General features: G+C 39.6%; 1 protein-coding gene across 10 annotated transcripts in view; it reads right to left on the bottom strand.

Annotated features, from left to right (window-relative positions):
- The window catches only part of tnrc6c1 (trinucleotide repeat containing adaptor 6C1), a 133,242-nt gene that overhangs the window by 65,034 nt on the left and 41,928 nt on the right, over positions 1–26,280 (bottom strand). For all 10 annotated transcript variants that reach the window (XM_072241957.1, XM_072241964.1, XM_072241966.1 and 7 more), the window contains one exon: positions 11,974–12,324. In XM_072241957.1, the coding sequence (XP_072098058.1) occupies positions 11,974–12,324 (351 nt within the window). The remainder of the gene's footprint in view (positions 1–11,973; positions 12,325–26,280) is intronic.

Genomic DNA, 26,280 nt, shown 5'->3' with positions numbered 1-26,280 from the left:
CTGTCAATCACAAAAGAATAACTCCAAGATATCAAATTTGTATAAATCTTACAAACTTTGTTTTAAAGATATTATCTAATAGGCTGAGAAACTGGTGTGTCTTTTATCACACCTTTCTATTTATCAGTTAGTTTTTCAAAAACTTTATGACAATAAATGAAAAACACCAACAAAACTTACACATCTATATACTAACTTCATTACTGTGTTTAAACAAGATGCAATATTTCTTTAATAAAAATATGAATCTTAAGACGCCATTTTCTCAGTTTCAGCAGCCAGCTATTTTAGAATGTATGCAGCAGCTTTCTAATGTAATGAAATACATTGAGAACAAAGCAGCAATTACTTGGTATTTTCTGACCCATAGGGGACTGTTGTTGAAAATTATTAACTGAAGGTGACACCCAACCATTCCTGGATAAGCTACATTTTGTGCAAAGAGGTTCGGCTTTGCACCTATTCTTGCCTCTGTTGCTTCAATATGTCGGCTGTGTGCGGCTTAAGCCTCATCCTGTCTGCATGCTAGACAGTGTAGTATATGTTGTTGACAACTTGCATTTGCTGACAACCAGTCCTCCTCTGCTTGAAAATGTATTTTTAGAGGTAGGTTTCAATATTAAATTATCCTGAGAAAAATCTATCTTTATTATCTAATTAATGATAATAAACTCATCTTTTTTTCAAAAAAATCTTTGTCATTAAATATTTTCTTCTGGCAATGCAATTAGCCCCAACTGGTTTTTGAAAGTCAGCCAAAAAAACAACCGCATTCAGTGGTTGGTTGCATGCAAATAAGCTTCTGTTTTATGCCATTTAGAAGCATCAGCCGACGTTGTTTAGCATAGCATTACAGCACTGACATTCAATACGTAACAAATACATACACAGGATTTAAAGTTTCAAGATTTATTGTCTAAACTGGTTGACACTGTACTGAAAGAAAAAATATGAAGAAATCTATTTGGAAGAAGTAGTCTAAAAAAGCAAGCACATTCCACTCCAAAACACATTTTTATTTAATGCTTGCTGAATTATGCCCACAAGAACATTATGAAGTCCCTTGATAGAAAGGCACGTTTATAGTTTAGATACAGCATGTCAACATGCGCTAGTATCCGTACAGGTTAGTATGAACAATAGCTCCACTAACAAAACATCTTTATTGCTGATATAACCATAAATTATAATAGAACCTGCAAGATAGACCAAGACAGGAGAATTCATCACATTGTTCAATTGCCAAGGTTAAATGAAGGTCATGAAAACCTGCCTATCATTGAGCACAAACGTGTAACTTGGTTGCTAAGCCACAGCACTTGTTATTCAGATTGCCGTGTAAACTAAGTCAAAAGCTTCAGGCACCATCAGGCTCCTTGGAATTACGAGTATATCCAGATGCTACACGAATCCATAGCACAGAAGAAATTGAAGCAATTTATGAAATCAAGATACATGCAACACCTTTGCAGTCACAGAAGGCACCTAAAATTTTCTTCCATAAATCAATAATCTGCTGTTTTAGAATTAACTTACTGTCAAATATGATCCAATCACATTACCTGTACAAACAGCTGCAAGAGGTTACAATATTTGTTCAATTGTGCACACAAAAATATGTTCCATTGAACAATACTCTGCACTAAGACAGCATTGTTTTATTGTAGCAAAGTATCCTGTGGCAATCTGGAAGAAAAGGCAAGAATTCGTACAGTCAAAAAGAGATAAATTGGCCAAGTGATGATAAACTTAGTGCTAGATACATTTCAAATAAAGAGAAATCTGGAAAAGGTGAGAGGTAACATCAGAAATAAGAACTGTAGGGAAGTGAATTTATGAAATTGAAGGCACACAGAGCTATGGTGCAACAGGTATTTAAATATACTTAAATATTAAAATAAGATCAAAAATTAAAGTACAGAAGGACAAAGACACTGTATTCCTACAGAGAAAATAATCAAGGCTCTCATTAGATCAAGTACATTTGGGAACAGCAGAAAAGGAGGGCTGGCAGATGAACTCTGAAATAATTGAAAATACCAAAACAATGGAGAAACTAAATTAGAGGCACAGGTGTGTGGGGTTACAATGCCGATAGTAGGCTGCTTGTTTAAGAGCCTGAGCAGTTCCATTTAAGATCAAAATGCACTGAGACTACAAACAGCTAAACTCAGTCTGAGGTAGAGGTAGAGGCAGATGAGGAAGATTGAAAGCAATGCAATCCATTGGCTTTGGTTTTTGCACTTCAACGAAAAGAATTTCAGGTGCACCCAGTATAATTGATAATACTGGCTGCAAAGCAGTTGAAGTGAACTGGGGAGCCATCATCATATGTAAATGATGATGATAGCATTATCTGTCACATGTATACCAAAACAGTGAACCGCATGGTTTGCTTCAGTGACCAACATACGTGCTGGAGACAGCCTGCAAGTTTCACCATACTTCTGGTGCCAACAGAGCATGTCCAAACTTGCTAGCTATCCATCAGCTTTTGGGCTGTGGGAGGAAACCAGAGCACCGGAAGGAAACTCACGCATTCATGGAGAGAACATAGAAACTCTTTACAGACAGCAGCGGGAATTAAACCCCGATTACACTGGACAACAAAGATTTGGCTTCCCAAATACTTTGAGGCTTTTCTATAGATTTTGGGCAGCTGATCATAAAAATCACCATGAAATTATCTATTTAATAAAAATAAATAAATCGCCTGTATTTGCTATTTCTTTTCATAATTCAAGTCAGAGTAACTGATGCCAAGATTAAGGAAAGCATTTTTGTTGATCCACAAATCAAACAGCTCATCAATGACAGGCAATTCGAAGACTTCTGATGGAACCGGAGAAAATCGCATGGAAGGCATTTAAGTATGTTGTAAATTTTCTTGGCAACTACAAAGGCTCCAAACTATGTGCAGCTGGTTGACAACGTGCACCAGGCATACAAAACCATGAAGTACAACCTGTCACTAAAGATTCATTTTCTGCATTCCCATTTAGATTTCTCTGCAAATCTTGGCACTGTAAGTGATGAGCATGGTGAAATGTTTCACCAGGACATTGTGCTTATGGAGAAATGATATCAAAGCAACTGGAATTCATCAATGCTGGATGATTATTGTTGAACACTTAAGAGAGTTCAGATACAGAATACAAACAAAAATCAAAATATTTTTAGCTTAGTTGATCTATTGCAAAACAACATCACCATTATGCAATTAAATGCATAGTATTCACTAAAAGTGAATTGCTTGCTTCTCCAAATTCCTACGTGGTACAAGTAATCTGAAATTATAATTGTGTTCAGCTTCAAGCAGTCTATCATAAACAAAAAAAAAAATTTTGAGGAAGGAACATTTTCGAAAAAATGGTTGTGCAATGGTGCTGTAAAGTGTTACGCTAAGCACTATGCAGCCATGCCACCAAAAACATATGTCTTTGCCTATTTTTAAAGAGGTTTATGTTGAAGTTCAGAAACAGAAGGGCAAGGTGGTTTAGAGCTTCTAAAGCAAACAATCCAAGGAAAGGAGAAAAGGCGTTGGAGGATGTTTTCTTACTACCATTAGATAGCTAAAGTGGAATCTGGCAAGGGTTCTCATATTCAGATGGAGAATCATTGGAAAGGAATGAAACATTAAAACATATTGAGGGATACAAGCAGGAAAGACCAAGGAAGATATGAAAGGAGGAGAGACTTTACATAGGTGATCCAGCCCATGTTTTGACCGACTTGAGCAGGCAAGTTGCATTTACTACAGAATAACTGCCTCAGCTCAAGAAACACTATCACAAGCTTTAAAATCTTCAGATTGTTACCCAAGCCCACATGCAAATGGACATGTGGGATTACTATACGAGGAAATTAAGTCACTATCCAATATGTACAGATATTTATTTGAACCAAAACAAAAAGAAAATGCATTATTTAAATGGACTCCAGTTGAACCAAACTGAGACTAGTGTAGTGGCAAAAAAAAGACAAAAATGGGGCACCTACAAGACTTCACCTAATAAACTAATTGAGAAAAGGCAAGGGTAGGATATTTAGGTTAAAGAATCAAATTGATTTCTAAATTAAAAACTGAATCACTAGTTATAATTTTCCCACTACTAAATTACAAGTACTTGGAGAGAGAAATGTGATTTTGTCTTGTGCACATCAATACAGCAAGTTACATTTCGTGTGCAAAGGAACAAACTAAATGAACCATAGATCTGAATTCAACTAAGAAGAATACATGGTGGAGAGTGGTGAGGTTGGCTCAAAATAGTCCGGTATACAAGTCAATAAGATAAATAATGAAAGAGAACAATTAAATGCAAAAATATTTCAATGGCATATGAATTTGCAAGTAGAGTGAATAAAAGCACGGCCATTGTAACAGTGAATTTACATTCCCAAAGATTGAGATAAGTATTCTAACTTCACTAAAACAGTAAATTTCAAGATGTTCCCAGTAGAGATTTCTATATGCCCCAGAACCAAGACAAGAACTAACTATATTGGATTAGTAATGAGAAATGAATTGAGTTTAGCTCACAGCCTAAAAAGGTGTGGACACTCACTTAATGGTAACCATTATGTGATCATGTTTATTTCTAGCCCTATATGATTAAGAGCTCAAATTTGAATTTGGGCGAGGCCAATTATAATGGTAATAACATCGCTGGTGAACTGGACAAATATGTTAACTAGTAAAATGATTGGGAGATATTCAAAAGAAAAAGAATAAAGACATACATCTGAAAGCCATACAGCTATGGCCAACTAGAGCTTGAGAGAACAAAAGCAAAACAGTTGCACACAGGAAACATTAGGATATATGCAGCACACAAAAAGATGGAAGAACTCAGCAAGTCAGGCAGCATCTATAGAGAGAAATAAACAGTCAGTCAATCAACACCTCTCAGAGAAACATCCTCTACTTGCCACTAACCAACATTGGGCCTCAAAGTCAATAATCCATGCTAAGTGGATCATTTTCCAAATCTCAGCAGCCACCCATCAATGAAAGTAAATATGGCAGATGAAATTCACCCTCCCACCTCCAGTGCACCAACGCACCTAGTCATTACAGAAAATGGTGGTTTGAAAATCAAGGTTTACAGGGCAACAGGGTATTCAGCCTTTTGTCAAAGTTACGTACTACCCAAAAGCCCTGAAGGGTCTCGGCCTGAAACATCAACTGTACTCCTTTCCAAAGATGCTGCCTGGCCTGCTGAGTTCCTCCAGAATTTTGCGTGTTACTACCTAAAAGTAAGCACTTTGAAAGCACTAAAGGTGAACTGTCTCCAGAAAATCCTCCAAATCAATGAGCAGGATAAGCAGAGCATTTGCATCCTCCCGGACCCCTACAATTTTGCATCGAGTGACAAATCTATGGCATGCATGCCCAAGATAGGCTACAGAAACATTTCGTTGGCAGATGACATGCAGAGGCTCATATTGATTCTTTAAAGCCCACTGCTTTTGTTGATCTTTTATGAATATGCAACAAAGCTTTTAATTTCATGCTTGCATTTCTTATATGAGTAACAGTGCTATTTAAGTGTCATTTTTCAACTGTCATTTTAAAAGTTTAATATTAATAATTTCTGTAAATATTTTCTAAAATGCTTCATTTGTTTCAATGTCTTTTATACTTTAATAGTAAAACAAGGAATACACATAAATAAGCAACAGGACTTATCTTTCCCCCCCTCAAATCCATAATTGTTACTAATTCATTAATCAATGATAATCGCTACTCAAAATTATCAAGGCATGCAAGAGAATCTTTTTCTCCCCAAAAAAGATAAATGCCAATTTGTGCCCACACTCTCAAAAAGGTTCAAACAATGTCAAACTAACATTTTCGGGGGGGGGGTAGAAGAGGGAGAGAAACGACAAAATTCAGAGATGTTTTCAAAGCCTCCTTGAAAAAAATTTAACATCCTCATTGACTTGGTTGGATTTCTGGTGGAGGAGCAACATTTGAGAAAGCATTGAGCATTTTGTCTCTTCCACTGGAACATGGCGATATGGTACAAAATGGCCCAAGAAACACATCCAAATGCCCCATCAAGCACAACCTGTCAACTTGTAAAATCTGCAAATTTTTTCAAGGACTCTTCTGTGATGTCTGAGATTACCACAACTCCCACTGACTGTTAATGAAACAACAGAAAAAACCGGCTTTGAGCCTGAATGAATACACATAGTTGTCAGCGATTTCAAGACCTGTATGGATGAGTGAGCGCTTTTGGGAACATATCGAACATACCCAAACCAAAAGCCGTAGAAGCACCAGGAAATTTGCAGTTTGAAGGCTATATCTGTGGCATTCAAGACTAGTGATACAAAACTATGAAGGCTGTTATAAGAGCAAAAAGACAATTCATTGAGGTTAGAGAAGGAATCAGATGTACGTCAGCTCTGGCAGAGTTTGCAGGCCTTTACTTCCTACAAATCGAAACCAATCATGAATGGCTGTGATCATTCCATCGCTCAGGTAAGCTCACCATGTTTTATGTACGCTTCGAAAGAGAATTAAGCTACTCCTATGCAAATACCTGCAGCGTCTGGTGATATGGTGATCTCCATCTCAAAGGCAGACACCAGAACATCTTTCAAGAGGATGGGCTCACAAAACCAAATGGGCTCTGAAAACCAGTGCCAACCAACTGGCAGGTGTGTTTAAGGACAACTTCAATCTTGCATTGCTGGAATTGGAGGTTCCCACCTACTTCAAAAAGGGCGACAATCATATCAATGCCCAAGAGCTGCGTGAGCTTCATCAACAACCATCACACAGTGGCACTCACATTTGTGATGAAGTGTGCGGTGAGGGTGGTCATGACTAGAATCAACTTCTGTCCAAGAACCTAGTCCCGCTGCAATTTCCTATACCACAACAGGTTTACAGCAGATGCAATCTTACAGACTCTCCACTCGGCCCTGAATCACCTGGACAATAGTAATATCTACATCAGGCACTCTTTATTGACTACAGATCAGTGTTCAACACAATTATAGTCTCAGTTCCAATTAACAATCTCCAAAACCAGACTTCTGTACTTCACTCTGCAACTGGATCATTGACTTCCTCACTAAGAGACCAGAGTCTGTGTGGATCAGAAATAGTATCTCCTTGCTGACAATCAACACTGGTACACCTCAAGGATGCATGCTTAACCTACTGCTGTACTCGCTCTACATGACAGTGTGGCTAGGCACAGTTCAAACACCACCTATAAATTTGCTGTGAGATAGATCAGCTGTTTGAGTGGCATCACAACAACAATCACACTCAATTGTCAGCAAGATCAAGAAATTGATTGTGGAGTTCAGTAAGGGAAGTCAAGGAAACACACACCAGTCCTCTTCAAGGGATCAGACATAGAAAGAGCAAGCAGTTTCAAACTCCTGGGCATCACGTCTCCGAGGATCTATCCTGGGCCCAACATATTGATGCAATTTCAAAGGCAGCAAGACAACAGCTATATTTCATTAGGAGTTTGAAGAAAATTGGTATGTCACCAGACATTCACAAATTTCTTCAGATGTACCGTGGAGAGCATTCTAACTTGTTGCATCACCATCTGGTATGGAGGTACCACTGGACAGGATTGAGAAAAGCTACACAAGGTTGTAAACTCAACCAGCTCCATCATGGGTAGTAGCCTCCCCAATATCCAGGGCATCTTCAAAAGGCAATGCCTCAAAAAGGCAACATCCATCATTAAGGATCCCTTCACCCAGGACATGCCCTCTTCTAATTGCTACCATCAACGTGGTGGAACACGAGCCTGTAGACACACATTCAATGTTTCAGGAACAACTCCTTCCCCTCCGCCATCAGATTCCTGAATGGACAATGAACCCATTAACACTACCTCAGTATTATTCCCTGTTTCAGCACTATGTAATTTATTTTATTAATCTATATACTTACTGTAATTTATAATTTTTATTATGTATTGCAATGTAGTGTAACAGTAAAAGAACAAATTTAATGACATACCAACAAAAGAGAATCTATAGCTGCTGGAAATCTAAAACACACAAAATGCTGGAGGAATTCAGCAGGCCAGACAGGATCTATGGAAAGTTTAATGTTTCAGGCTGAAACCCTTCATCAGTCCTGAAACGTCAACTGTTTACTCTTTTCCATAGATGCTGTCTGGCCTGCTGAATTCCTCTAGCACTGTGCGCGTTGATTTAACGACATATGCCAGTGGCATTAAACCTGATTCCTGAGTCTACAAAAACAGCTGTGTTTACAGCCTAATCCACCAGCAATGCCCTCCCCATCACTGAGCACATTTACAAGGAATGCTGTCACAAGGAAGGAGCATCCATGATCAAGGACTTCCATCTTCCAGTCTAGGCCATGCTCTCTTCTTGCTACTACCATTGGGCAGGAGGTACAGAAGCCTTACATCCCACACTACCAGGTTCAGGAACTGTTGTTACCCTACAACCATCAGGTTCTTGCAGCAGTGTGGATAACATCACTCACATCACACTGGAATGACTCCACAAGCTGTAGACTCGTGTGCTCTCCTTATTAAAAAATGTATTTTATGTGTGTTCTCCATACTTTAAAAAAATTATTGTATGCACAATCTGCCCCTTTTGCACATTAGACGTTTGTCAATCTTTATTGTCTTTATTTCAATCTTATGGGCAATTTTATTGTCCTTACTTTCCTGTAAATGCCTTCAAGATAATGAATCTTAAGGTAGTATGTGGTGACACATACTGTACATATTTTGATGACAAGTTTACTTTGAACCTTGGAACCTTTTTGAACAGATTCATGGCAAATTCACTTTCCACCCTGAATCACGGAACATTTGAGTGCCACGTCAAGGAAAGAACAATGGATTCACATTTAATATTCTCATTCATTATTGCACAAATGTCAAGTTAGTGACTGATAACTGAAGTTTCAGTCTTTCCAAATCAGTGGACAGTTATTTGCCAAATAACCTTGTGTCTGGTTCAATGAGCATCAAGGTTTTCTTTTACCTTGAACCAAAATTTGAAATTCAAAAAAGAATGTCATAAATGTCTACTTGAGTACTCATCCCAGCTTTGCAGCAACGTGACAAATCAAAATGTTCTTGGAATTGGGAACTTGGTTCCAAGTCAAGTGCCTACTTGATGATTTGATACTCTTGCTCAATAAGCTGTGCAGTCAAAAGGGGTGGGCCGGTAGGCAGATCATGTGACCTAGCAGTAACAGGATTTTCACTGGTAAGGCATAGATACCTAAAAATTGGTTTGCCACTTGCCTTTATATGCTAAATGTGCAAACTTCATGTTTACTTAGAATAACATCATATTCCTCAAGAATTATGGGTGAACCTGCAGCAATCTTAAATGTGGACCAGGCACGAGGCATGCTCATCTCACATTTCAATAAACACACTACTGCCCATAATGTCATGAGTTGAAAATTAATGCTCCACATTGAACAGCACATAACAGTTTAAGTAGAACTAAAGGTACAACAATTTTCTGCTGACTTAAAAGAATGCTATATTCCTAACAGATCATCTGACTCAACCAAAAATTTACAGACTACTGTATTTAAGTTAACGTGGAGAATATTTGTTCCCCATATTTAGTTGCTGAGGTATTCATTTCATGGATGCCTCAACACAAGTACTCCTGCCACTTGAGCATTCTTCATGGTCATGGCTGACCATGCACAATGGGTCATGAACCTATGAACAGGAGACAAAAAGGTGCCTGAACTTCTCCTGAAGGCTTGACATGCCTTTTGGAGACAAGAATGCTTGTCAAATTCATCAACTGTGCAGGAATACTCGTTCCTGGTGGAGACTTCCATCATCATTCCCTATTGGGTTTTCATATGGAAGGTCTGCTGTGCCCACTCACCCAGCACTTTCCTAGCTGGTATCTCATTATCAGGATCTTGTTCTGAAGATCCTGTCCTCTAAGTGAATATGAGAGTTGTCTCCACTAGACTACATATGCCTTATATAATAGATGTTATACTGCCCGGCTACATGGGAAAAATACTAAATTGAGATGAGAGAAAAAAAATTCACAAAGCCTATTTTAAGAGCAAGACTAATTTGAGATGAACAGTATGCTTTAACCTGTAAATATAGCCATCATTCAGTTAACTGAAAAATTAACTCATGTTCTCCAACAGAATCAATTCCATAGCTTTTGAATTGTCAATTGCGTTTCACAAAATACAAAACAAACAAGTGCAAACATTTCAGATGGATAAGAACACTTAAGCAGAAAGACTAGTAATGTGCTTGAATCCATTTTTGGTCTCATCTGGAATAACCAAACTTCAGTGATGTAACAGCAGGAATAAAAAAAGTACCTGACAAACAGAAGATAAATATGTGGCGGCCATACAGCAACTTTTGTTAAAAATGTATTTAAAATATCTAATGTGCACGAGGCAGTTCTTCACCTCCTTGCACAGCCATAATTTAATATCCTCCCTTTCACCGAGGCCAAATGATCTTCCAACATTTACCGTCAAAGTTCAAACTTCGTATAGCTGAAGTACAACTATCTGAATCAATGAGACTCGGTATAGCAATAAACTATTAATACATTAAGTGAAAAGGAACAAGACAAAAAATGAAAGAGATTTCAAAGTTGTACATATAATGGAAAATTTCAAGAAAATCTAGTCTATGATTAGGTCTCAAATAACAAAACAAAATTTACAGGAGTGTGCACTTCTACATGCTGGTCATTTTGTGTCTGTGCACAGAGCAGATGGTTAATTAACCATGACAATAATCAGCTTTAATTTATGATGTCATTCCTTGTTATACAGTAAACTCATTACAACAGCAAGTTAGGCTTCCTGAGTTACTTATTTCAATTTCTCTAAAATCAGCTTTATTCTAAGTAACAGATCTTGCCAGAGCAAAAAAAAACTATAAACTACTCTGTTAACAGCATTAACAATTTTCTGAACTAACTAAATTACATTAATATTGAAATTTGTATACAAGAAATGAAACTGCTAAGTTATTTATTCAACTTGTAACAGCTTAATCCCACCCTTAAAGGAAATGGATAATATTTCTCTTTAGTGTTATGATTATATAGAGGAATTTGTTTTCATTTTCTGCAATACATATGATAGACATGTACCAAACAGCCAATTTGTGCAAAGCAGTGTTCCATAAAGATTTTTTTTTGGTGGTAGCGTGCAGAAGATGTTTGACTACTACAGACAAAAAAAAAATTTCTCTTCCCTGTATAGTAACATTCTGCCCTTTACATGCAACATTAGCAGGATTTCAATTGGATGTCTCATTGAAACTGACAAAGATGGATTGGGTTTTGTTTTCTGAAAGGTTACTTTAGCATAACTTCAAATTGCATCTTTTTTTGTACTAAGAGGAACTGATTAAATTCCACAAACACCACTAGGTACTCCTTGATCAAAACCCCAGCAAGTGTGCATTTCAAGCAATAGTTGTGCTTCTTCATTCAAAATACCAGTAAACAAAGCCCTTGATTATCAGGAATATAATTTTAACATTAAGTTGTTAATTATTTGCATTGAGGGATCCCTGTGACACACAACTAGTTAAAGGAAGGGGTAGCTGGTTGGGAAGGGATAGGTTGAGGTTGAGTAGCCACAATAATAAAAGCACAAATAATTTATTTACCTTGCAAGTCTCCCAAGTTGTGTCCCAACAGCTTTTTTGATCATCTAACACTTAATGTCCTACGCCCAACCTTCTCCATTCATGTGAATTGAATCATATTCCCAAGCACAAGTGATGGGAAATAGTCTTAAGTATGTGCTCTATAACTGGGCTCCCACCTGGAATCCTGGATCACAGTTCTGTGCATAACTGCCAGCATTCCCCAGTACGGTTTGGTCCATTGTTGTCCTTCAAGAGCTTGAAATTTAAACTATAGCCTATTATTTCACTGCTTACTCATTTGTAGTTTGAAGTGTAGTCTTACCAGTCTGTCCTTTACCAAGATGTTGGAGTTGCTGTGGTCCACCAGATGTTTGTTGAATGTTGTGTTGTGAAGAGTTTGCTGCCACTTGCCCTGTACCTTGAACTAAACTATTGCTGATGGCAGTCCCAGGTGGCAGTGGCTGCCCTCTTTTCAATAGCTGCTTCTGTTCTTGATGCCGGAAGCGAGGTGGCACTTCACGGGGTGGGTAACGAGACAAGGCTTGTTGCTGACAACTAGTAGAAGCTCGCTTGCCATTGCTTCCACTGCTGTTAGTGATAGTGGTAGTGGAAGTGCTGTTGGACGAGTTGGCAGGCTGTGGCTGGCTTTGACTGGTCTTGGTAGTTTCTGGCACTGTCAAAAGGTACAAAACAAGTCACTTATTGAGAATTTTAAGAATTAAATGGAAATGTTTCTGCATTCCCAAATTAATGTTTTACTTTAAAACTGTAGGTTGCACATGATAAGAGTTTAAGTTAGATTATTATATCATATTTGAACGTGCTGCACTTAAGTGACAATATCCATCCAATTTTTATTCATTAAAGAAACATACAAAAATGTGAAATAGATTTGCAGTAAGGACAACTAATAAGACAACTCGGTGGGTACATTGAATTAGATAGAGAAATACCACATTTCATAAACCAATGAAGATATGGAGGGACAGCAAACCATAAGTAAAAACAAGCAGCAATGAACTATACTCAACCTGCACAAATCCCGTGACTGTACTCAGCTTTCTTTGAAACCCTATGACTTAATGTGCTGCCATTGTTGCTACCTCAGCTGTTCTGCAAGGCATAGTGGGTCATGGAAAATAGCAAGGATATAGCAGCAAATCATAGGACCCATCATTGGGCAGCCTAGATGATCACTGTCAGCTCAAGATACCAGAAATTATTTTCACTGTTTTCAGTTATCATGAGAGGGATTTAATAATAGTGACTAAAATAACTGAATAATGTTCTGAAAATTAAAAACAAAGTTTAAAACCATTTGTATTTTCGATAAAAATCAGCAACCCAATTCAAATGAGTAGTACTGCTAGATGTGTTAGATATAACTGGCAAAATCCAAAAGGTCAGATACGAAGGGTATGGATGCAGGATGTCATGACAAGGGAAGGGGTTAGAAAACAAGGTGCTGGTGATCTCCTATGACAGTGCAGGTGTTTCTTTTCAACACGAGACTGCAAGAATGGCACCATTTTGTATGTCCCTACTTGGAAATCATGTTGGAACCACAAAATAACTAAAAAAAAACACAAATTTTACCTCAAGTTGTCTAACCAATGAACAGTTGATACCATGCTTTATTCATGGAACACTTAATTGTATAATATTGAGAAATACTAAAGTATGATGTAACTGAATTTCAAGTGAAGAACTGCTTGAGGAAAATCTTGGTTAGTGGCAGAGAGATGTGTATTAAATTTGGGCCAAGAGTATGTACTTAATTTAGAACATTGATATTTCAGCCATGTAAAAAAACTTTGCTTGAACACTTTGATACCTAGAAATAATTTTTACAATTACAAGCTGCAGTTGTCAAAACATCTTTGAAAAATAATTACCACATTTACACAGACAGTAACTGGTATCCATAAATAAATTTGTTTAATACTATATTCACAGTGAACAGTAGGTTTCTAGGAAGTGTTTAGAACAGAGGGACCTAAGAGTACAAGTTTATGGTTCCCTAAACGAGGTATCACAAGTAGACTAGGTGGTAAGAGTGGCATTTAGCATGCTGGCCTTCATCAGTCAGGGCATTAAATACAGAAGGCAGAAAGTTACGCTGCAGTTGTTCAAAGTGCTGTAAGGCCACACTTTGAATATTGTGTTTAGGTTTGGTTACACTGCTACAGGAAAGATGACTTGAAGCTGGAAAGAGTGCAGAAAAGATTCATGTGAAAGTTGTCAGGTCTGAAGGGACTGAGTTATAAACAGACCTACTTTATTTACTGTAGCACAGGAATGACCTTAGAGGTGTATAAAATCATAAGGGGCACAGATAGGTTGAACGACAATTCTTTCCCCCCCAAGGTTGGGAATCAGAACTACAAAGTACAGGTTTAAGGTCACAGGGGAGATATTTAATAGAACACAAGGGACAACTTTTTCAAGCAAAAATAGTGGTTGAGGCATGTACATAGCTGAAATGGAATTTGCTTGGTTACCATGGACTGGTCAAGCTGAAGGGCCTGTTTGTGTTGTATGGCTCTATCACTGTGAACAAGCAAAGACAACATGATCAAAGGGTGTTCTGGAAAGGTTAACCATAAGGCATGGGGAACATAACAGGCTACATGGAGGCAGATGAGAAAAAGGACTATGTTAATCAGTTTCCAATAAACTTTTGAGTAAGGTATCAAAATCTCAAGCCAGGAGACATTGATGAAATCAGAATAAATATCAATGTACAAAAAGGTGCAAAAGTGAACAAAGGGGAAAAATGACAAAAACCAGTAAAGGAACAAAATTAGTATCAAACAATAACCTGCCTTTAAGAAAATTGTATATTAGTAATAAAAGTATTGTGCTGAAACAATCTGTGCATACAGTCATATTTAAATTTCTATACAACTCATTTTTAAACCTTGCTGCAATTGCTTATTCTGCTTCCAGTGAAAATGGTTAATCCAAGTATGGGGGGGAAAAAAAAGCAAGGAAATGAAGCTAGAGATCACAATAACCAGGAGTTCACAACTGCTTTTCCTTGAGGCTCTTCTCCAGAGTCATAAAAAAACTCACAAAAATCTTGTCAAGACCCTCAATGTAGAGAGAAAATCAAGTGAACTGACTCAGCTACTGTACATCTTTTCCAGCCCTGTCACTTGTAAAGGAAAAAGTGCTATTCTTTTCTTTCAGCTCACCCACCTTCACTATCCATTTTCAGAATGAGGCCTTCTAATCTAAAACATGCGAGAAATCCTATTTTTTCCACTCAAAGAATGGGGTTTCCCCTTCTACCCCTATCGATGCTACCCTTACCTGCTTCCCAACAATTTCCTGCACATCTGCCTTCACTCCATCCTTCCACAGTAGTAACAGGGACAGAGTTCCCCCTTGACCTTGTCTACCAGCCCAAATGCCTCCTTATCCAGTACATTATTTTCCATAACTTCAATCATCTCCAATGTGATCCTACCCAGTAAGCACATCTTACCCTCCCCACTGATCTCCCTCCTGGTACTTATACTTGTACAGGTATGAAAAGTGCTACCGATGGTCTCCCACCCATCCTTATTTAGTCTCACTTATCACCTCCCAACTTGTAATCCTTTCTCTCTCCCACCTTCTTATTGTGGCTTCTGCATCATTCCTTTCTAGCCCTGATCAAGGTCTCCAACCAAAATGTCAACTGTTTATTCCCCTCCATGGATGCTGCCCAACTTGCTGAGTTCCTCCAGCACTTTGTGTGCATTGCTCAAGATTTCCACATCTGCTGAATCTCCCGTCTTTGTTGATTATAGACCTGCTTGCCGCAAAGACACACAGGAAAATCTTTATGTTGGACCATATTAGCTGGGGGGGGGGGGGGGGGGGGGAGGCAGTTTGTGAATCCAAGTCAGAAGCAGAAATGGAATACTCTTAAAAATCTGAATGTGATTTCAACACCAAGGAACGTAACTGAAATACAAGTCTCCAATGACAAAGGCTGTTGCAGATTCAATCAAATAAGTGCAAATCTCCAACAGCCTAATAAGTTATCACAGGGAAGGAGAGGCAGCAGAGGTCTGGTCTGAAATTGGAACAGCATGGACCTTAGCTGCCAGCAGATGAAGAGGATGACTTGGAAAAAGATCAGAGGTTCACATCAACTGAAAAGGGTAAGGGGGAGGGTGCACAATTATATCAATTCTTTATAGATCAGAATTCATTAAGTTCTTTGATTCTACAACTGAAATATACACAAGGTATTTACATTTAAGACAATAATGTGTTGTTCAGTGGCCCTCTACACAAACTGCATTATCAAGTGCAAGTCTGGTTTTAGTTCACCTTTAATAAAGAGGCTTATAATGGTTTAAATGCATTCTTTTACCATGTGACTTTCAAAAATACAAGTTTAGAGTTAAACCAAGCCAGAAATCTATGTCAAGATAAAATAGAAATTAGTTGGACTATGATGTGTTATAATTCTCATCAGAACTCAGGAAATCATTTAGCCATTTGGTCTATGCTGACCACCAAAGCAGCAATCCCAATAATCCAATACTTCCTTTATTTCCCCGCAGCCTTACAAATTATGTTCTTTTGGACAACTCTATTAGATTGTTTTGTATTACGAACTTATACTAGGGTTAATGTACAGTAGCCAATTGAGCTTTTGGGATGTGGGAGGAAACCACAGTATCTGATGGAAACTAAGGCATTCACAAAAGCATGTGTAAACTCTCCACAAATAACAAGGTCAGGATTAAACCTCAACTCTAATAATACTGGGGGTTTATTTTGGTCTAGTAAACTTATAAAGGATTATAAAAGTGAAACAATCTTCAGTTTCAAGTCTCTTCAAAATGGAATCAATATTAACAAGTACTTTGACCTGTGCTCTTGCTTACCATTGAACTCATCTACACCAGTCCCATTCATTCACATTCTATCCATGGTGTTTCACATTTTTTTAAAAATATATGCCCCAGATCCATTAAAAAAAATCACAAATGTTACATTTTTTCCATTATTTTAACCATTTTCTTTTAAAGAGCATCAAGAACAAGATGTAATATTCTAAATGTGGCCCATATTCTATTATATACATTTTTATTATCAGTTTTCTTTTCCCTTCCCTCTACTAAGAAGATAACCCAGAGGAACATGAAAATTCAATTTGTAAAACAGAACTCTTCAGTATAGACAGCAACCTTCATGGAAGCCTTTGGTTAACCAAATAGTGACTTGAAAATAAAGCTTTCCAAGTCAGAATTGATTAATAGAATGCACTTATGTTTTATGACTTAAAACATTGGTCCCCAACCTGCAAAGACAGCAGCAGTGCAGCGGTAACTGGAGCGCACCCAGCACATCTTTAAGAAAAAAGCCGAAATAAACAAGCTAATTAATTAGGTGCTGCCCGGCACGCAAACGTCGGCCCAGATCAAAGGCGATTGAATTGAAAGCCTGCTTGAATTGACAGTTGTTTCAGTTATATAATCCTAAACTTTTACTAATCACAACACCCTTTGGGTGCCAGAAAGGTAAACATTAACCAAATTCATAAAATTGTGCTTTTAGTCTCAGATTTAAGGCAGACAAAATTCATTGAAGCAAACTAAAGCACAGGGACTTGATACTGAAAACTAATAATTAAGTACCCAAAATGCATCAGAAAAAAATATGAAAGAATGATTACAAAATCTCAATACAAAAAAAGTTATAATTAAAGAGTTAAATGGGGGTGGAAATACAGAGACTAAAACTCAACATCTTCAGTGTTAGATCAGTCAAATGAAGCTACAAACACAAGTTGTGTTAGCAGCAAATTTATAAATGGTGTTTGAGCTGTACCTAGCCTCCCAGCCGTGGGTGTAGAGAGAGTAGAACAGTGGGCTAAGCATGCATCATTGAGGTGCACCAGTATTGACTGGCAGTAAGGAGGAGATATTTCTAATCCACACAGACTGTGGTCTCTCAATGAGGAAGTAAAGGATCCGGTTGCAGAGGAAGATACAGACACCCAAGTCTTGAAGCTTTCTAATTTAGAATTGAGGGTGTGATTGTGTTGAACGCTGAGCAGTAATCAAAAATAGCAGCCTGACGTAGGTATTACAATTGCCTGGATGACCCAAGGCCAAATGGAGAGTCAGTGAGATTATATCGCTGCAGACCTATTGTGTCAACAAGCAGATTGCAGCAGGTCCAAGTCTTTGCTTCAGCAGGTGTTGATTCTGGTCGTGACCAAACTCTCAAAGCACTTCATCACAGTTTGTGTGTGCACAACTGGGCGGCAGCTGTTGAGGCAATTTGCTCCACTCTTCTTGGGCACTGGTTTGATTGTTGCCATAATTATGATTACATTCTTCCCATAAAAAAGGGCTTTAAATTGTTTGAGACGTAGTACAACACAGTAACAAGCTTTTACAGCCCAATGAGCCTACAGCAACCTATCACACCCATGTGACCAATTAACCTACAAACCCATATGTCTTTGGAATATGGGAGGAAACCAGAGCACCCGGAAAAAATCCATATGGCCACAGGGACATACAAATTCCTCACAGACAGCAACAGGAACTGACCCCAGGTTGATGGCCGCTGTGAAAGACTTGTTACCCAATTCAGGACTGTTCCACATGTTATCACTCCATACAAGCTGTGAACTGAAGTTTCCTACAAAATCAATTGGTTGCAACGTGATTACCGATTAATCTAGTCAGTTACCCTGGCTGTGAATATTCTGTAAAATAAACGTGTTTGTTCGAACACAAGCAGATGGATTAAATTTTCATTGTACCTTTGCCATTTGCACACAGCCACTTCCCTAAACATTAATTATCCTTCACTTAAGTGACAGTATAACAACCTGCCCATAATATGACTGAGTTTAGTATAACTGTTTGAAGCTGAATTACAACCAAGATTTCAACTGAACTAAAAATGCAGTTGGGACATTTGGGAATTTAAATGGAGAAAGGTTGAAAGGTTAGGAACAAAAGTAGTTTCATCAAAATACATTTAACCTCTGAGGAAGCCATCAAATGTCTTTAAGCTGAATTTTTAAACATAATGGGAATATGAAAAGACCAAAGTCAACTGACTATCCAAGCAGCCTTGGTTGTATCTTGGAGCTTTAATCTTTATCAGTTTTTCTATCACAGTATTATTTCCAGTCTTTGCTCTCTCTCATTTCTATTACTGTCACCCATGCCCGAGTTACGTCTATACTTGACTGACCAAATTAATGCCTAGCTGGTTTCCATTATATTCTGTAAAAGAGATTATGCAAAATACCTAAGATTTACCAAGTATCTGCCCTGCATTCTCTTAATTAATTTATCACTATTTTCTTTGTTTGAAATCCTTCCCTGAAGTCACTCATTATTTCTGCCACCACTCCAGCCCTTTAATCCTCCTGTATTCTATGACTATGAGATAGATCGTTTAGTGACATCCAGGGAAAGTTGTTGGCATGGCACTGTCATCTAAACCACAAAGCTGGTCATTGACTTCAAGAAGGTGGGGTGGGGGTGGCCGGTGAGCACGTTACTGTCTACATCAATGATGTTGAGGTTGAGAGCTTCAAGTTCCAAGGGGCAAACATCACCGATACCCTGCCTGCTCCAATTATACTGATAAATCAACCAAGGAAGCTCACCAACATCTCTACTTCCTCAGGAGGCTGAAGAAATCTGGCATGTGCCTGTCAACCCTTATGCTACTGTGGTGCCGTGTCCCCAATACCATGGTAGCACAGTGGTTAGTGAGACACTATTACATCATTGGCAGAGTTCCTCCACAAGGGGTTTTGTACATTCTCTTCCTAGAAGGCATGGGTTTTCTCCACCTGCTCCGGTTTCCTGTCTCACAGTCCAAAGACATACCAGTTAGTAGGTTAATTGGTTATTGTAAGCAGACCCACAATTAGGCTAGAGTTAAAATGGGGAGTTGCTGGGTGGCACTGCTCGAAGGGCCAATTCTGCACTGCATCTTTAAATAAATACAATTTTTATCAATACACCATAGAAAACATCCTATGATCAATGCAAAGCTGCTTGGTATGGCAACTACTCTGCACATGAACAAAAGAGAAACTGCTGAGTTGTGGACACAGCTCAGTACATCACTGAAACCAGCCTCCCCTCTTTGGATTCTGTCTATACCCCTCATTGCCTGAATAAAGCAGTCAACATAATCAGAGCCGCCATCCACTCCAGACATGCTCTCTTCTTCCCTCTCCCATCAGGTAGACGGTACAAAATCCTGAAAGCTCACACCACCAGGCTCAGCAGCTTCTATCTTGCTGTTATTAGACTATTAAAAAGTTCCCTAGAAGAAGAAGATGGACTCTTGACCTCACAATCTACCTTGTTAATCTTGCAACTTATTACATTCCTACATTTTCTCTGTAGCTGTTATATTTTATCCTGCATTGTTACTGTTATACCTTGTCCTACCTCAATGCACTGTGTAATCATTTGATATGTGTGAACAGTATGCAAGGCAAGCTTTTCATTACATCTGAATACATGACAATAATAAACCTACGTATTATAGTTGCTTTGTCTATTATGCCTATACTGAAAATTTATTTGTACTCACAAATGATGGCATTCTCATGCAAGCTTTTCCCTTGTAAAAGTCATGCATTGGAGAGATGCTAAAACAGTAAACTGGTCTTGACTGCAGTGCATGGAGCCAGATGAATGTATTGGGTAGTGAATAGTATGTCACAGTCAACAGCAAGGACACAAGCCCTTTGGCTCAATTCAACTACAATGCCAAGTTGCCTGCATTTGACACATCCCTCTACACATCCATGTTCTTGTCCAAATGTCTTTCCAATGTTGTATTTGCACCTATCTTTACCACTTCCTCTAGCAGCTTGTTCTATATGCCCACAACACTGAAAAATGCTGCCCCTGGGTCCCTCAAACTTTCCCCCTCACCTTAAAGCAACACACACAAAATGCTGATGGAACACAGTAGGCCAGGCAGCATCTTATGGGAAGAAGTACAGTTGACGTTTCGGGCAGAGACCCTTCATCAGAACTAACTAAAAGAAGAGATAGTAAAAGATTTGAAAGTAGGAGGGGGAGGGGAGATCCGAAATGATAGGAGAAGACAGGAGGGGGAGGGGGAGGGGGAGGGGTGGAGCTAAGAGCTGGAAAGTTGATTGGCAAAAGGGATACCGGGCTGGAGAAGGGAGAGGATCATGGGACGGGAAGCCTAGGGAAAAAGAAAGGGGGAGGGGAACATCAGAGGAAGATATAGTGAGAGAGACAGAGGAAGAAAAAAAAGAGAAAGGGGGGAGAAAATAAATAAGGGATGGGGTAAGAAGGGGAGGAGGGGCATTAACAGAAACATCCCATTCTGATGTCCATCCATGGCCTCCTCCACTGTCAAGATGAAGCCACACTCAGGTTGGAGGAACAACACCTTATATTCCATTTGGGTAGCCTCCTCCCCTTCTTACTCCATCCCTTATTTATTCATTATTTTTTTATTTTTTCCCCTTTCTTTTCTCCCTCTGTCCCTCTCACTATATCTTCCTCTGATGCTCCCCTCCCCCTTTCTTTCTCCCTAGGCCACCCATCCCATGATCCTCTCCCTTCTCCAGCCTGGTATCCTGTCTGCCAATCAACTTTCCAGTTCTTAGCTCCATTCCCCCCCCCCATCTTCTCCTATCATTTCCGATCTCCCCCTCGCCCTCCCACTTTCAAACCTCTTACTATCTCTTCTTTCAGTTAGTCCTGACAAAGAGTCTTGGCCCGTAACGTCAACTGTACCTCTTCCTATAGATGCTGCCTGGCCTACTGCATTCCACCAGCATCTTGTGTGTGTTCCCCTCACCTTAAATCTAGTTTTTGACTTCCTCAATGTGGGTCACTCTTCAGCCTCCTACACTTCAGTGAAAAACTAGAACCAGCCTATCTAGTCTCTCCTTATAACTCAATCTTCAGCCCCTGCAATGTCCTCGTGAGTCTTATCTGCACTCTTTCCAGATTAATGACATTCCTCCAATAATATATAAGCATACGGATTTTTACAGTTGTAACAAAACATTCCAACTCTTGTAGTCAATGCCCTGACTATTGAAGGCTTTTGAATGTTGAATGCAACATGCTTTTTCACTATCCCATCTACCTGAGTTGCCACATCAAGTGATATTTGTATGCCTAGGGCTCAGCTCTACAATAATCCAAGGCCCAATCATTTACTGTACAAATCCTGTACGAGTTCAACTTGTTAAAATGCAACACATCCATCTACCAAACCTTGGCCCACTTTCCAAGTTGATCTAGATCTACATCAATCTTAGATAACCACCTACAGCAATTAGTGTCATCTGCAAATTTAGCAATCCTGGCACTAAACTTCCAATTGAAATTAATATAGATGAAAAACAGTGGATTCAGCACTGACCCCTGCTGCACTTCAGTCTGAAAAGCCTTCCACGACGCTAACTCCTGCCACCAAACCAATTTTGTATTCTATTGGCTAGCCATGATTCCATGTGATCTAACCTTTGGACCGACCTACCACGCAGGATCTTGTCAAAAGTACGAGTAGGCAATATCAATGGTCTTTGTCACCTCTTCAAAAAATTCGTAAGACATGATTTCCCATACTCAAAGCTTTGCTGCCTATCCTAATTAGTCCTCCTTTTTCTAAATGCAGCAAGATCCTGCCTTTCAAAATCCCCTCCAGCGACTTTCTCACCACTGAATTAAGTCTCACCAACTTGCCCTTGTAGCTCTTCATAAAAGGCACAATATTGGCCACTCTTTTTATCTTCTGACCTCAAACCAGTGTTCATGATGAAAATATCTCTGACAAGGGTCCAACAATTGCTACCCCACCTTTCTAGTTCACTTGGTCAGACCCCAAGGATGTATCCACCTTTAAGACTGCCATCACCTCTTGTAAAATGTATAATGTCAATCTGTTTCAAGATACCATTATTCTCTTCCTCAAATTCTCTAGCTTCTATCACATTCTCCATAGTAAATATAGACCAGAAATACTCACTTCAGAACTCACCCACTTCATTCCATCCACACATATGATCACAATAATGGTTAAGGAGTCCTACTATCTCCCTAGTTAGCCTTCTGCTCTTAACATAATACAGAATCCCTTTGAATTCTCCTTTACCTTAAGTGCTTTTGCATGCCCCCTTTTTGTCCTCCTGACTTCCCTCATGTCAATTAACAAATAAATCAAATTCAAATAATGGGTCTAATGGTCCCATGAGGAAGCTCGTCTATAAAGAGATCAGGATTGAACATGAACATCAAATCCACTTTCTTACCCAATTTCTATAAAATCAAAAAGTCTGTAAGTGTCTTGAATTAACTTCAAATGTCAACGGCCAACTTAAAAAACAGAATTCATAAGGTTAATAATCAAATAGACTTTTGCTACTATCAATACAACCAGTCCTCATCTTGAGACGTAACTGACACTATGACCTTCAAATCTATTTAAATTCCTTTATTCTTCAAATGAGATCAGTGCTTATTTGTCCAAATTAAAAGCTGAACCAATTTGCCTCTCCTCATATAATAATTAAAATATTGAATCTACCAAATAACCATTGCACTAACTTGAAGGCAAATCTTCCTCATGGTGCAGCCAACTGTATGTTATCTCAACAAAGCCTAAACAATGACATGAATTCATTACTCTTCGATGCATATTCACTTTCTATATTTTTCTTAAAAAACCAAGTTTCTCCTTTTTGTACATCTTTGGTATCATTTAAACATGGCTGTTCAACTCTTCATTCCAAAGCAATTCATTTCATTTTCCTATATCATTCACCTGGCTTGTTCAACTGTTTCATTTAACCTGTAGCAGTTCAACTGCAGCAGGCTCAATCTTTTCCACACCTTACTTTCGCAAAGAATATTTATTTCAACAAACTTATTACCCTTTTTTCCATTCAACAGAAAGAGGAATAAGGCACAGTATAGGGGTCCTTCGGCCCACAATGTTGTGCCAAACTTTTAACCTACTTCAAGATCAATCTATTCTCTTCCTCCCACACAGCCCTCTATTTTCCTTTCATCTATGTGCCTATTTATCTCCTAAAAGTCCCTAATGTATCTGTCTCTACCACCTGCATTTACTGCCGTTAAAAAAAACACCTCCGACATCCCCTTAAACTTTCCTCTAATAACCTTAAAAGTTTGTCCTCTTGTATTAGCCTTTGCCACGATGGGGAAAAAGAACTGATAATCCACTCTATCAATGCCTCACATCATCATACACATTTCTATCAAGATGCCCTTCTCCTCCTTCACTCCAAAAAGAGCCCTAACTCGCTCACCCTTTCTCAAGGAAGCCATCTTATAGTCCTGCTGAAAGGTTTTGGCCCAAAACATCAACTGTACATTTTTCCATAGATGCTGCCTGGTCTGCTGAGTTCCTCCAGCATTTTGTGTGTTGCTCGGATTTCTAGCATCTGCAGATTTTCTCTTGTTTACATGTGAATTTGCAATTGCGGACCAAACTTGAGTCACTGGGGGATGCTCGTTATTACCTCTTATAAAGAGAAACCAAGCAACATAGGTGGCAAGGCTTCGCACCCAGCTGAGCTCAATGTCTTCTATGGTCGCCCTGACTGTCAAAGCACGGAGGAACCTGCACAAATTCCCACTGGCCCTGATGACCCTGTGATTTCAGTCTCTGAGGCAGATGTGACAGCATCCTTCAGGATAGGAGAGTGAACCCAAGGAAAGCATCTGGTCCAGATGGGTTACCTGGCCAAGTACTAAGGACTGTGCCGATCAACTGGCTGTAGCGTTCACTGATATCTTTAACCTCTCGCTTCGGCTGTCTCAGGTATCCACCTGCTTCAAGCAGGCTTCAATTATACCGGTGCCCAAGAACATGGTCACCTGCCTCAATGACTATCATCCAATAGCACTTACATCCACTGAAATGAAGTGCTTTGATAGGATGGCGATGAAACATATCAACTCCTGCCTGAGAAGCAACTTCAGCTCCAATTTGCCTACCAGCATAACAGGTACCATTTCACTGGCTCTTCACTCAACTCTGGATTGTCTGGACAGCAAAGATGCACACATTAGGATGCTCTTTATAGACTACAGCTCAGCATTCAACACTAGCAAACCCTCAAAACTTATCAATAAGCTTCAAATCGTGCCCTCAATATCTCCCTTTGTAATTGAATCCTCAATTTCTTCACTTGCAGACCCCAATCAGTTCAGATTTGTAACATTTCCTCCACAATCTCCCTCAGCACATGTGCACCACAAGGCTGTGCGCTTAACCCACTGTTATACTTATTTATAATTATGAATGTGAGGGTACCCATAGCTCCAATACCATATTTAAGTTTGCTGACAACATGACTGTCATTGGCCAAATCAAATGTGATGAATCAGCTTAGAGGAGGAAGACTGAAAATTTGGCTGAGTGGTGCCACAACAACCTCTCACTCAAAAGTCAGTAAGATCAAGGAGCTGATGATTGACTTCATGAGGAGGAAACCAGAGGTCTATGAGCCAGTTCTCATCAGAGGAATCAGAGGGCGAAGGTGAGAGTGAGGGTTAGGGTTAGGATGCGAGTATGCAGGCAGTGGGCAAAATATCCCTCTAGTGTTTGTGGATCTCGTACTGGAGATGCAGTATCACTTTACCCCGCCACTTTGTTTTTGGCCCACGTCATCATCATCTCGGTCCCCAACTTTCCTTTACTGGGGGTTAGGGTTAGGGTTAGGGTTTGGGTGAGAGTATGCGGGCAGTGGGCAAATCAGCCCTCTTGTGCTTTTTGATCTCCTCACTTGAGATTCAATTTCACGCAACCCTGCAACTTTGATCTGGCCCATGCCTTCATTAACCAGGTCCAATACTTGCCTTTCTTGGATCTTGCCCCTCGTGACAAAGGTCATCGGGTTTGTGGGGGTGCGGCCAGGATTAGTCGGGGTGTGCCTAGGGTTTGTGGGGGTGTGGCATGATAATCGGGATGTGCCGAGGGTTTGTGGGGGTGTGTGCCCCCTGGGACTTTAGGATTAGGTTTGAGTGTTGGGCTGGTGGATGTGTGGGTGTGGGTGTCAGTGAGGGTGAGGGTATGCAGGCAGTGGGCAAATCAGCCCTCGTGCTTTTTGATCTCCTCACTTGAGATTCAATTTCACGCAACCCTGCCACTTTGATCTGGCCCACGCCTTCATTAACCAGGTTCAACACTTGCCTTTCTTGGATCTTGCCCCTCGTGACAAAGGTCATCGGGTTTGTGGGGGTGCGGCCAGGATTAGTCGGGGTGTGCCTAGGGTTTGTGGGGGTGTGGCATGATAATCGGGATGTGCCGAGGGTTTGTGGGGGTGTGTGCCCCCTGGGACTTTAGGATTAGGTTTGAGTGTTGGGCTGGTGGATGTGTGGGTGTGGGTGTCAGTGAGGGTGAGGGTATGCAGGCAGTGGGCAAATCAGCCCTCGTGCTTTTTGATCTCCTCACTTGAGATTCAATTTCACGCAACCCTGCCACTTTGATCTGGCCCACGCCTTCATTAACCAGGTTCAACACTTGCCTTTCTTGGATCTTGCCCCTCCTGACAAAGGTCATCGGGTTTGTGGGGGTGTGGCCAGGGTTAGTCGGGGTGTGCCTAGGGTTTGTG

Source organism: Mobula birostris, chromosome 24, assembly GCF_030028105.1.
Source record: "Mobula birostris isolate sMobBir1 chromosome 24, sMobBir1.hap1, whole genome shotgun sequence".
Taxonomy (NCBI): domain Eukaryota; kingdom Metazoa; phylum Chordata; class Chondrichthyes; order Myliobatiformes; family Myliobatidae; genus Mobula; species Mobula birostris.
Note: the sequence above shows the minus strand (reverse complement) of the source record. Positions and strands in the feature narration are given on the sequence as shown.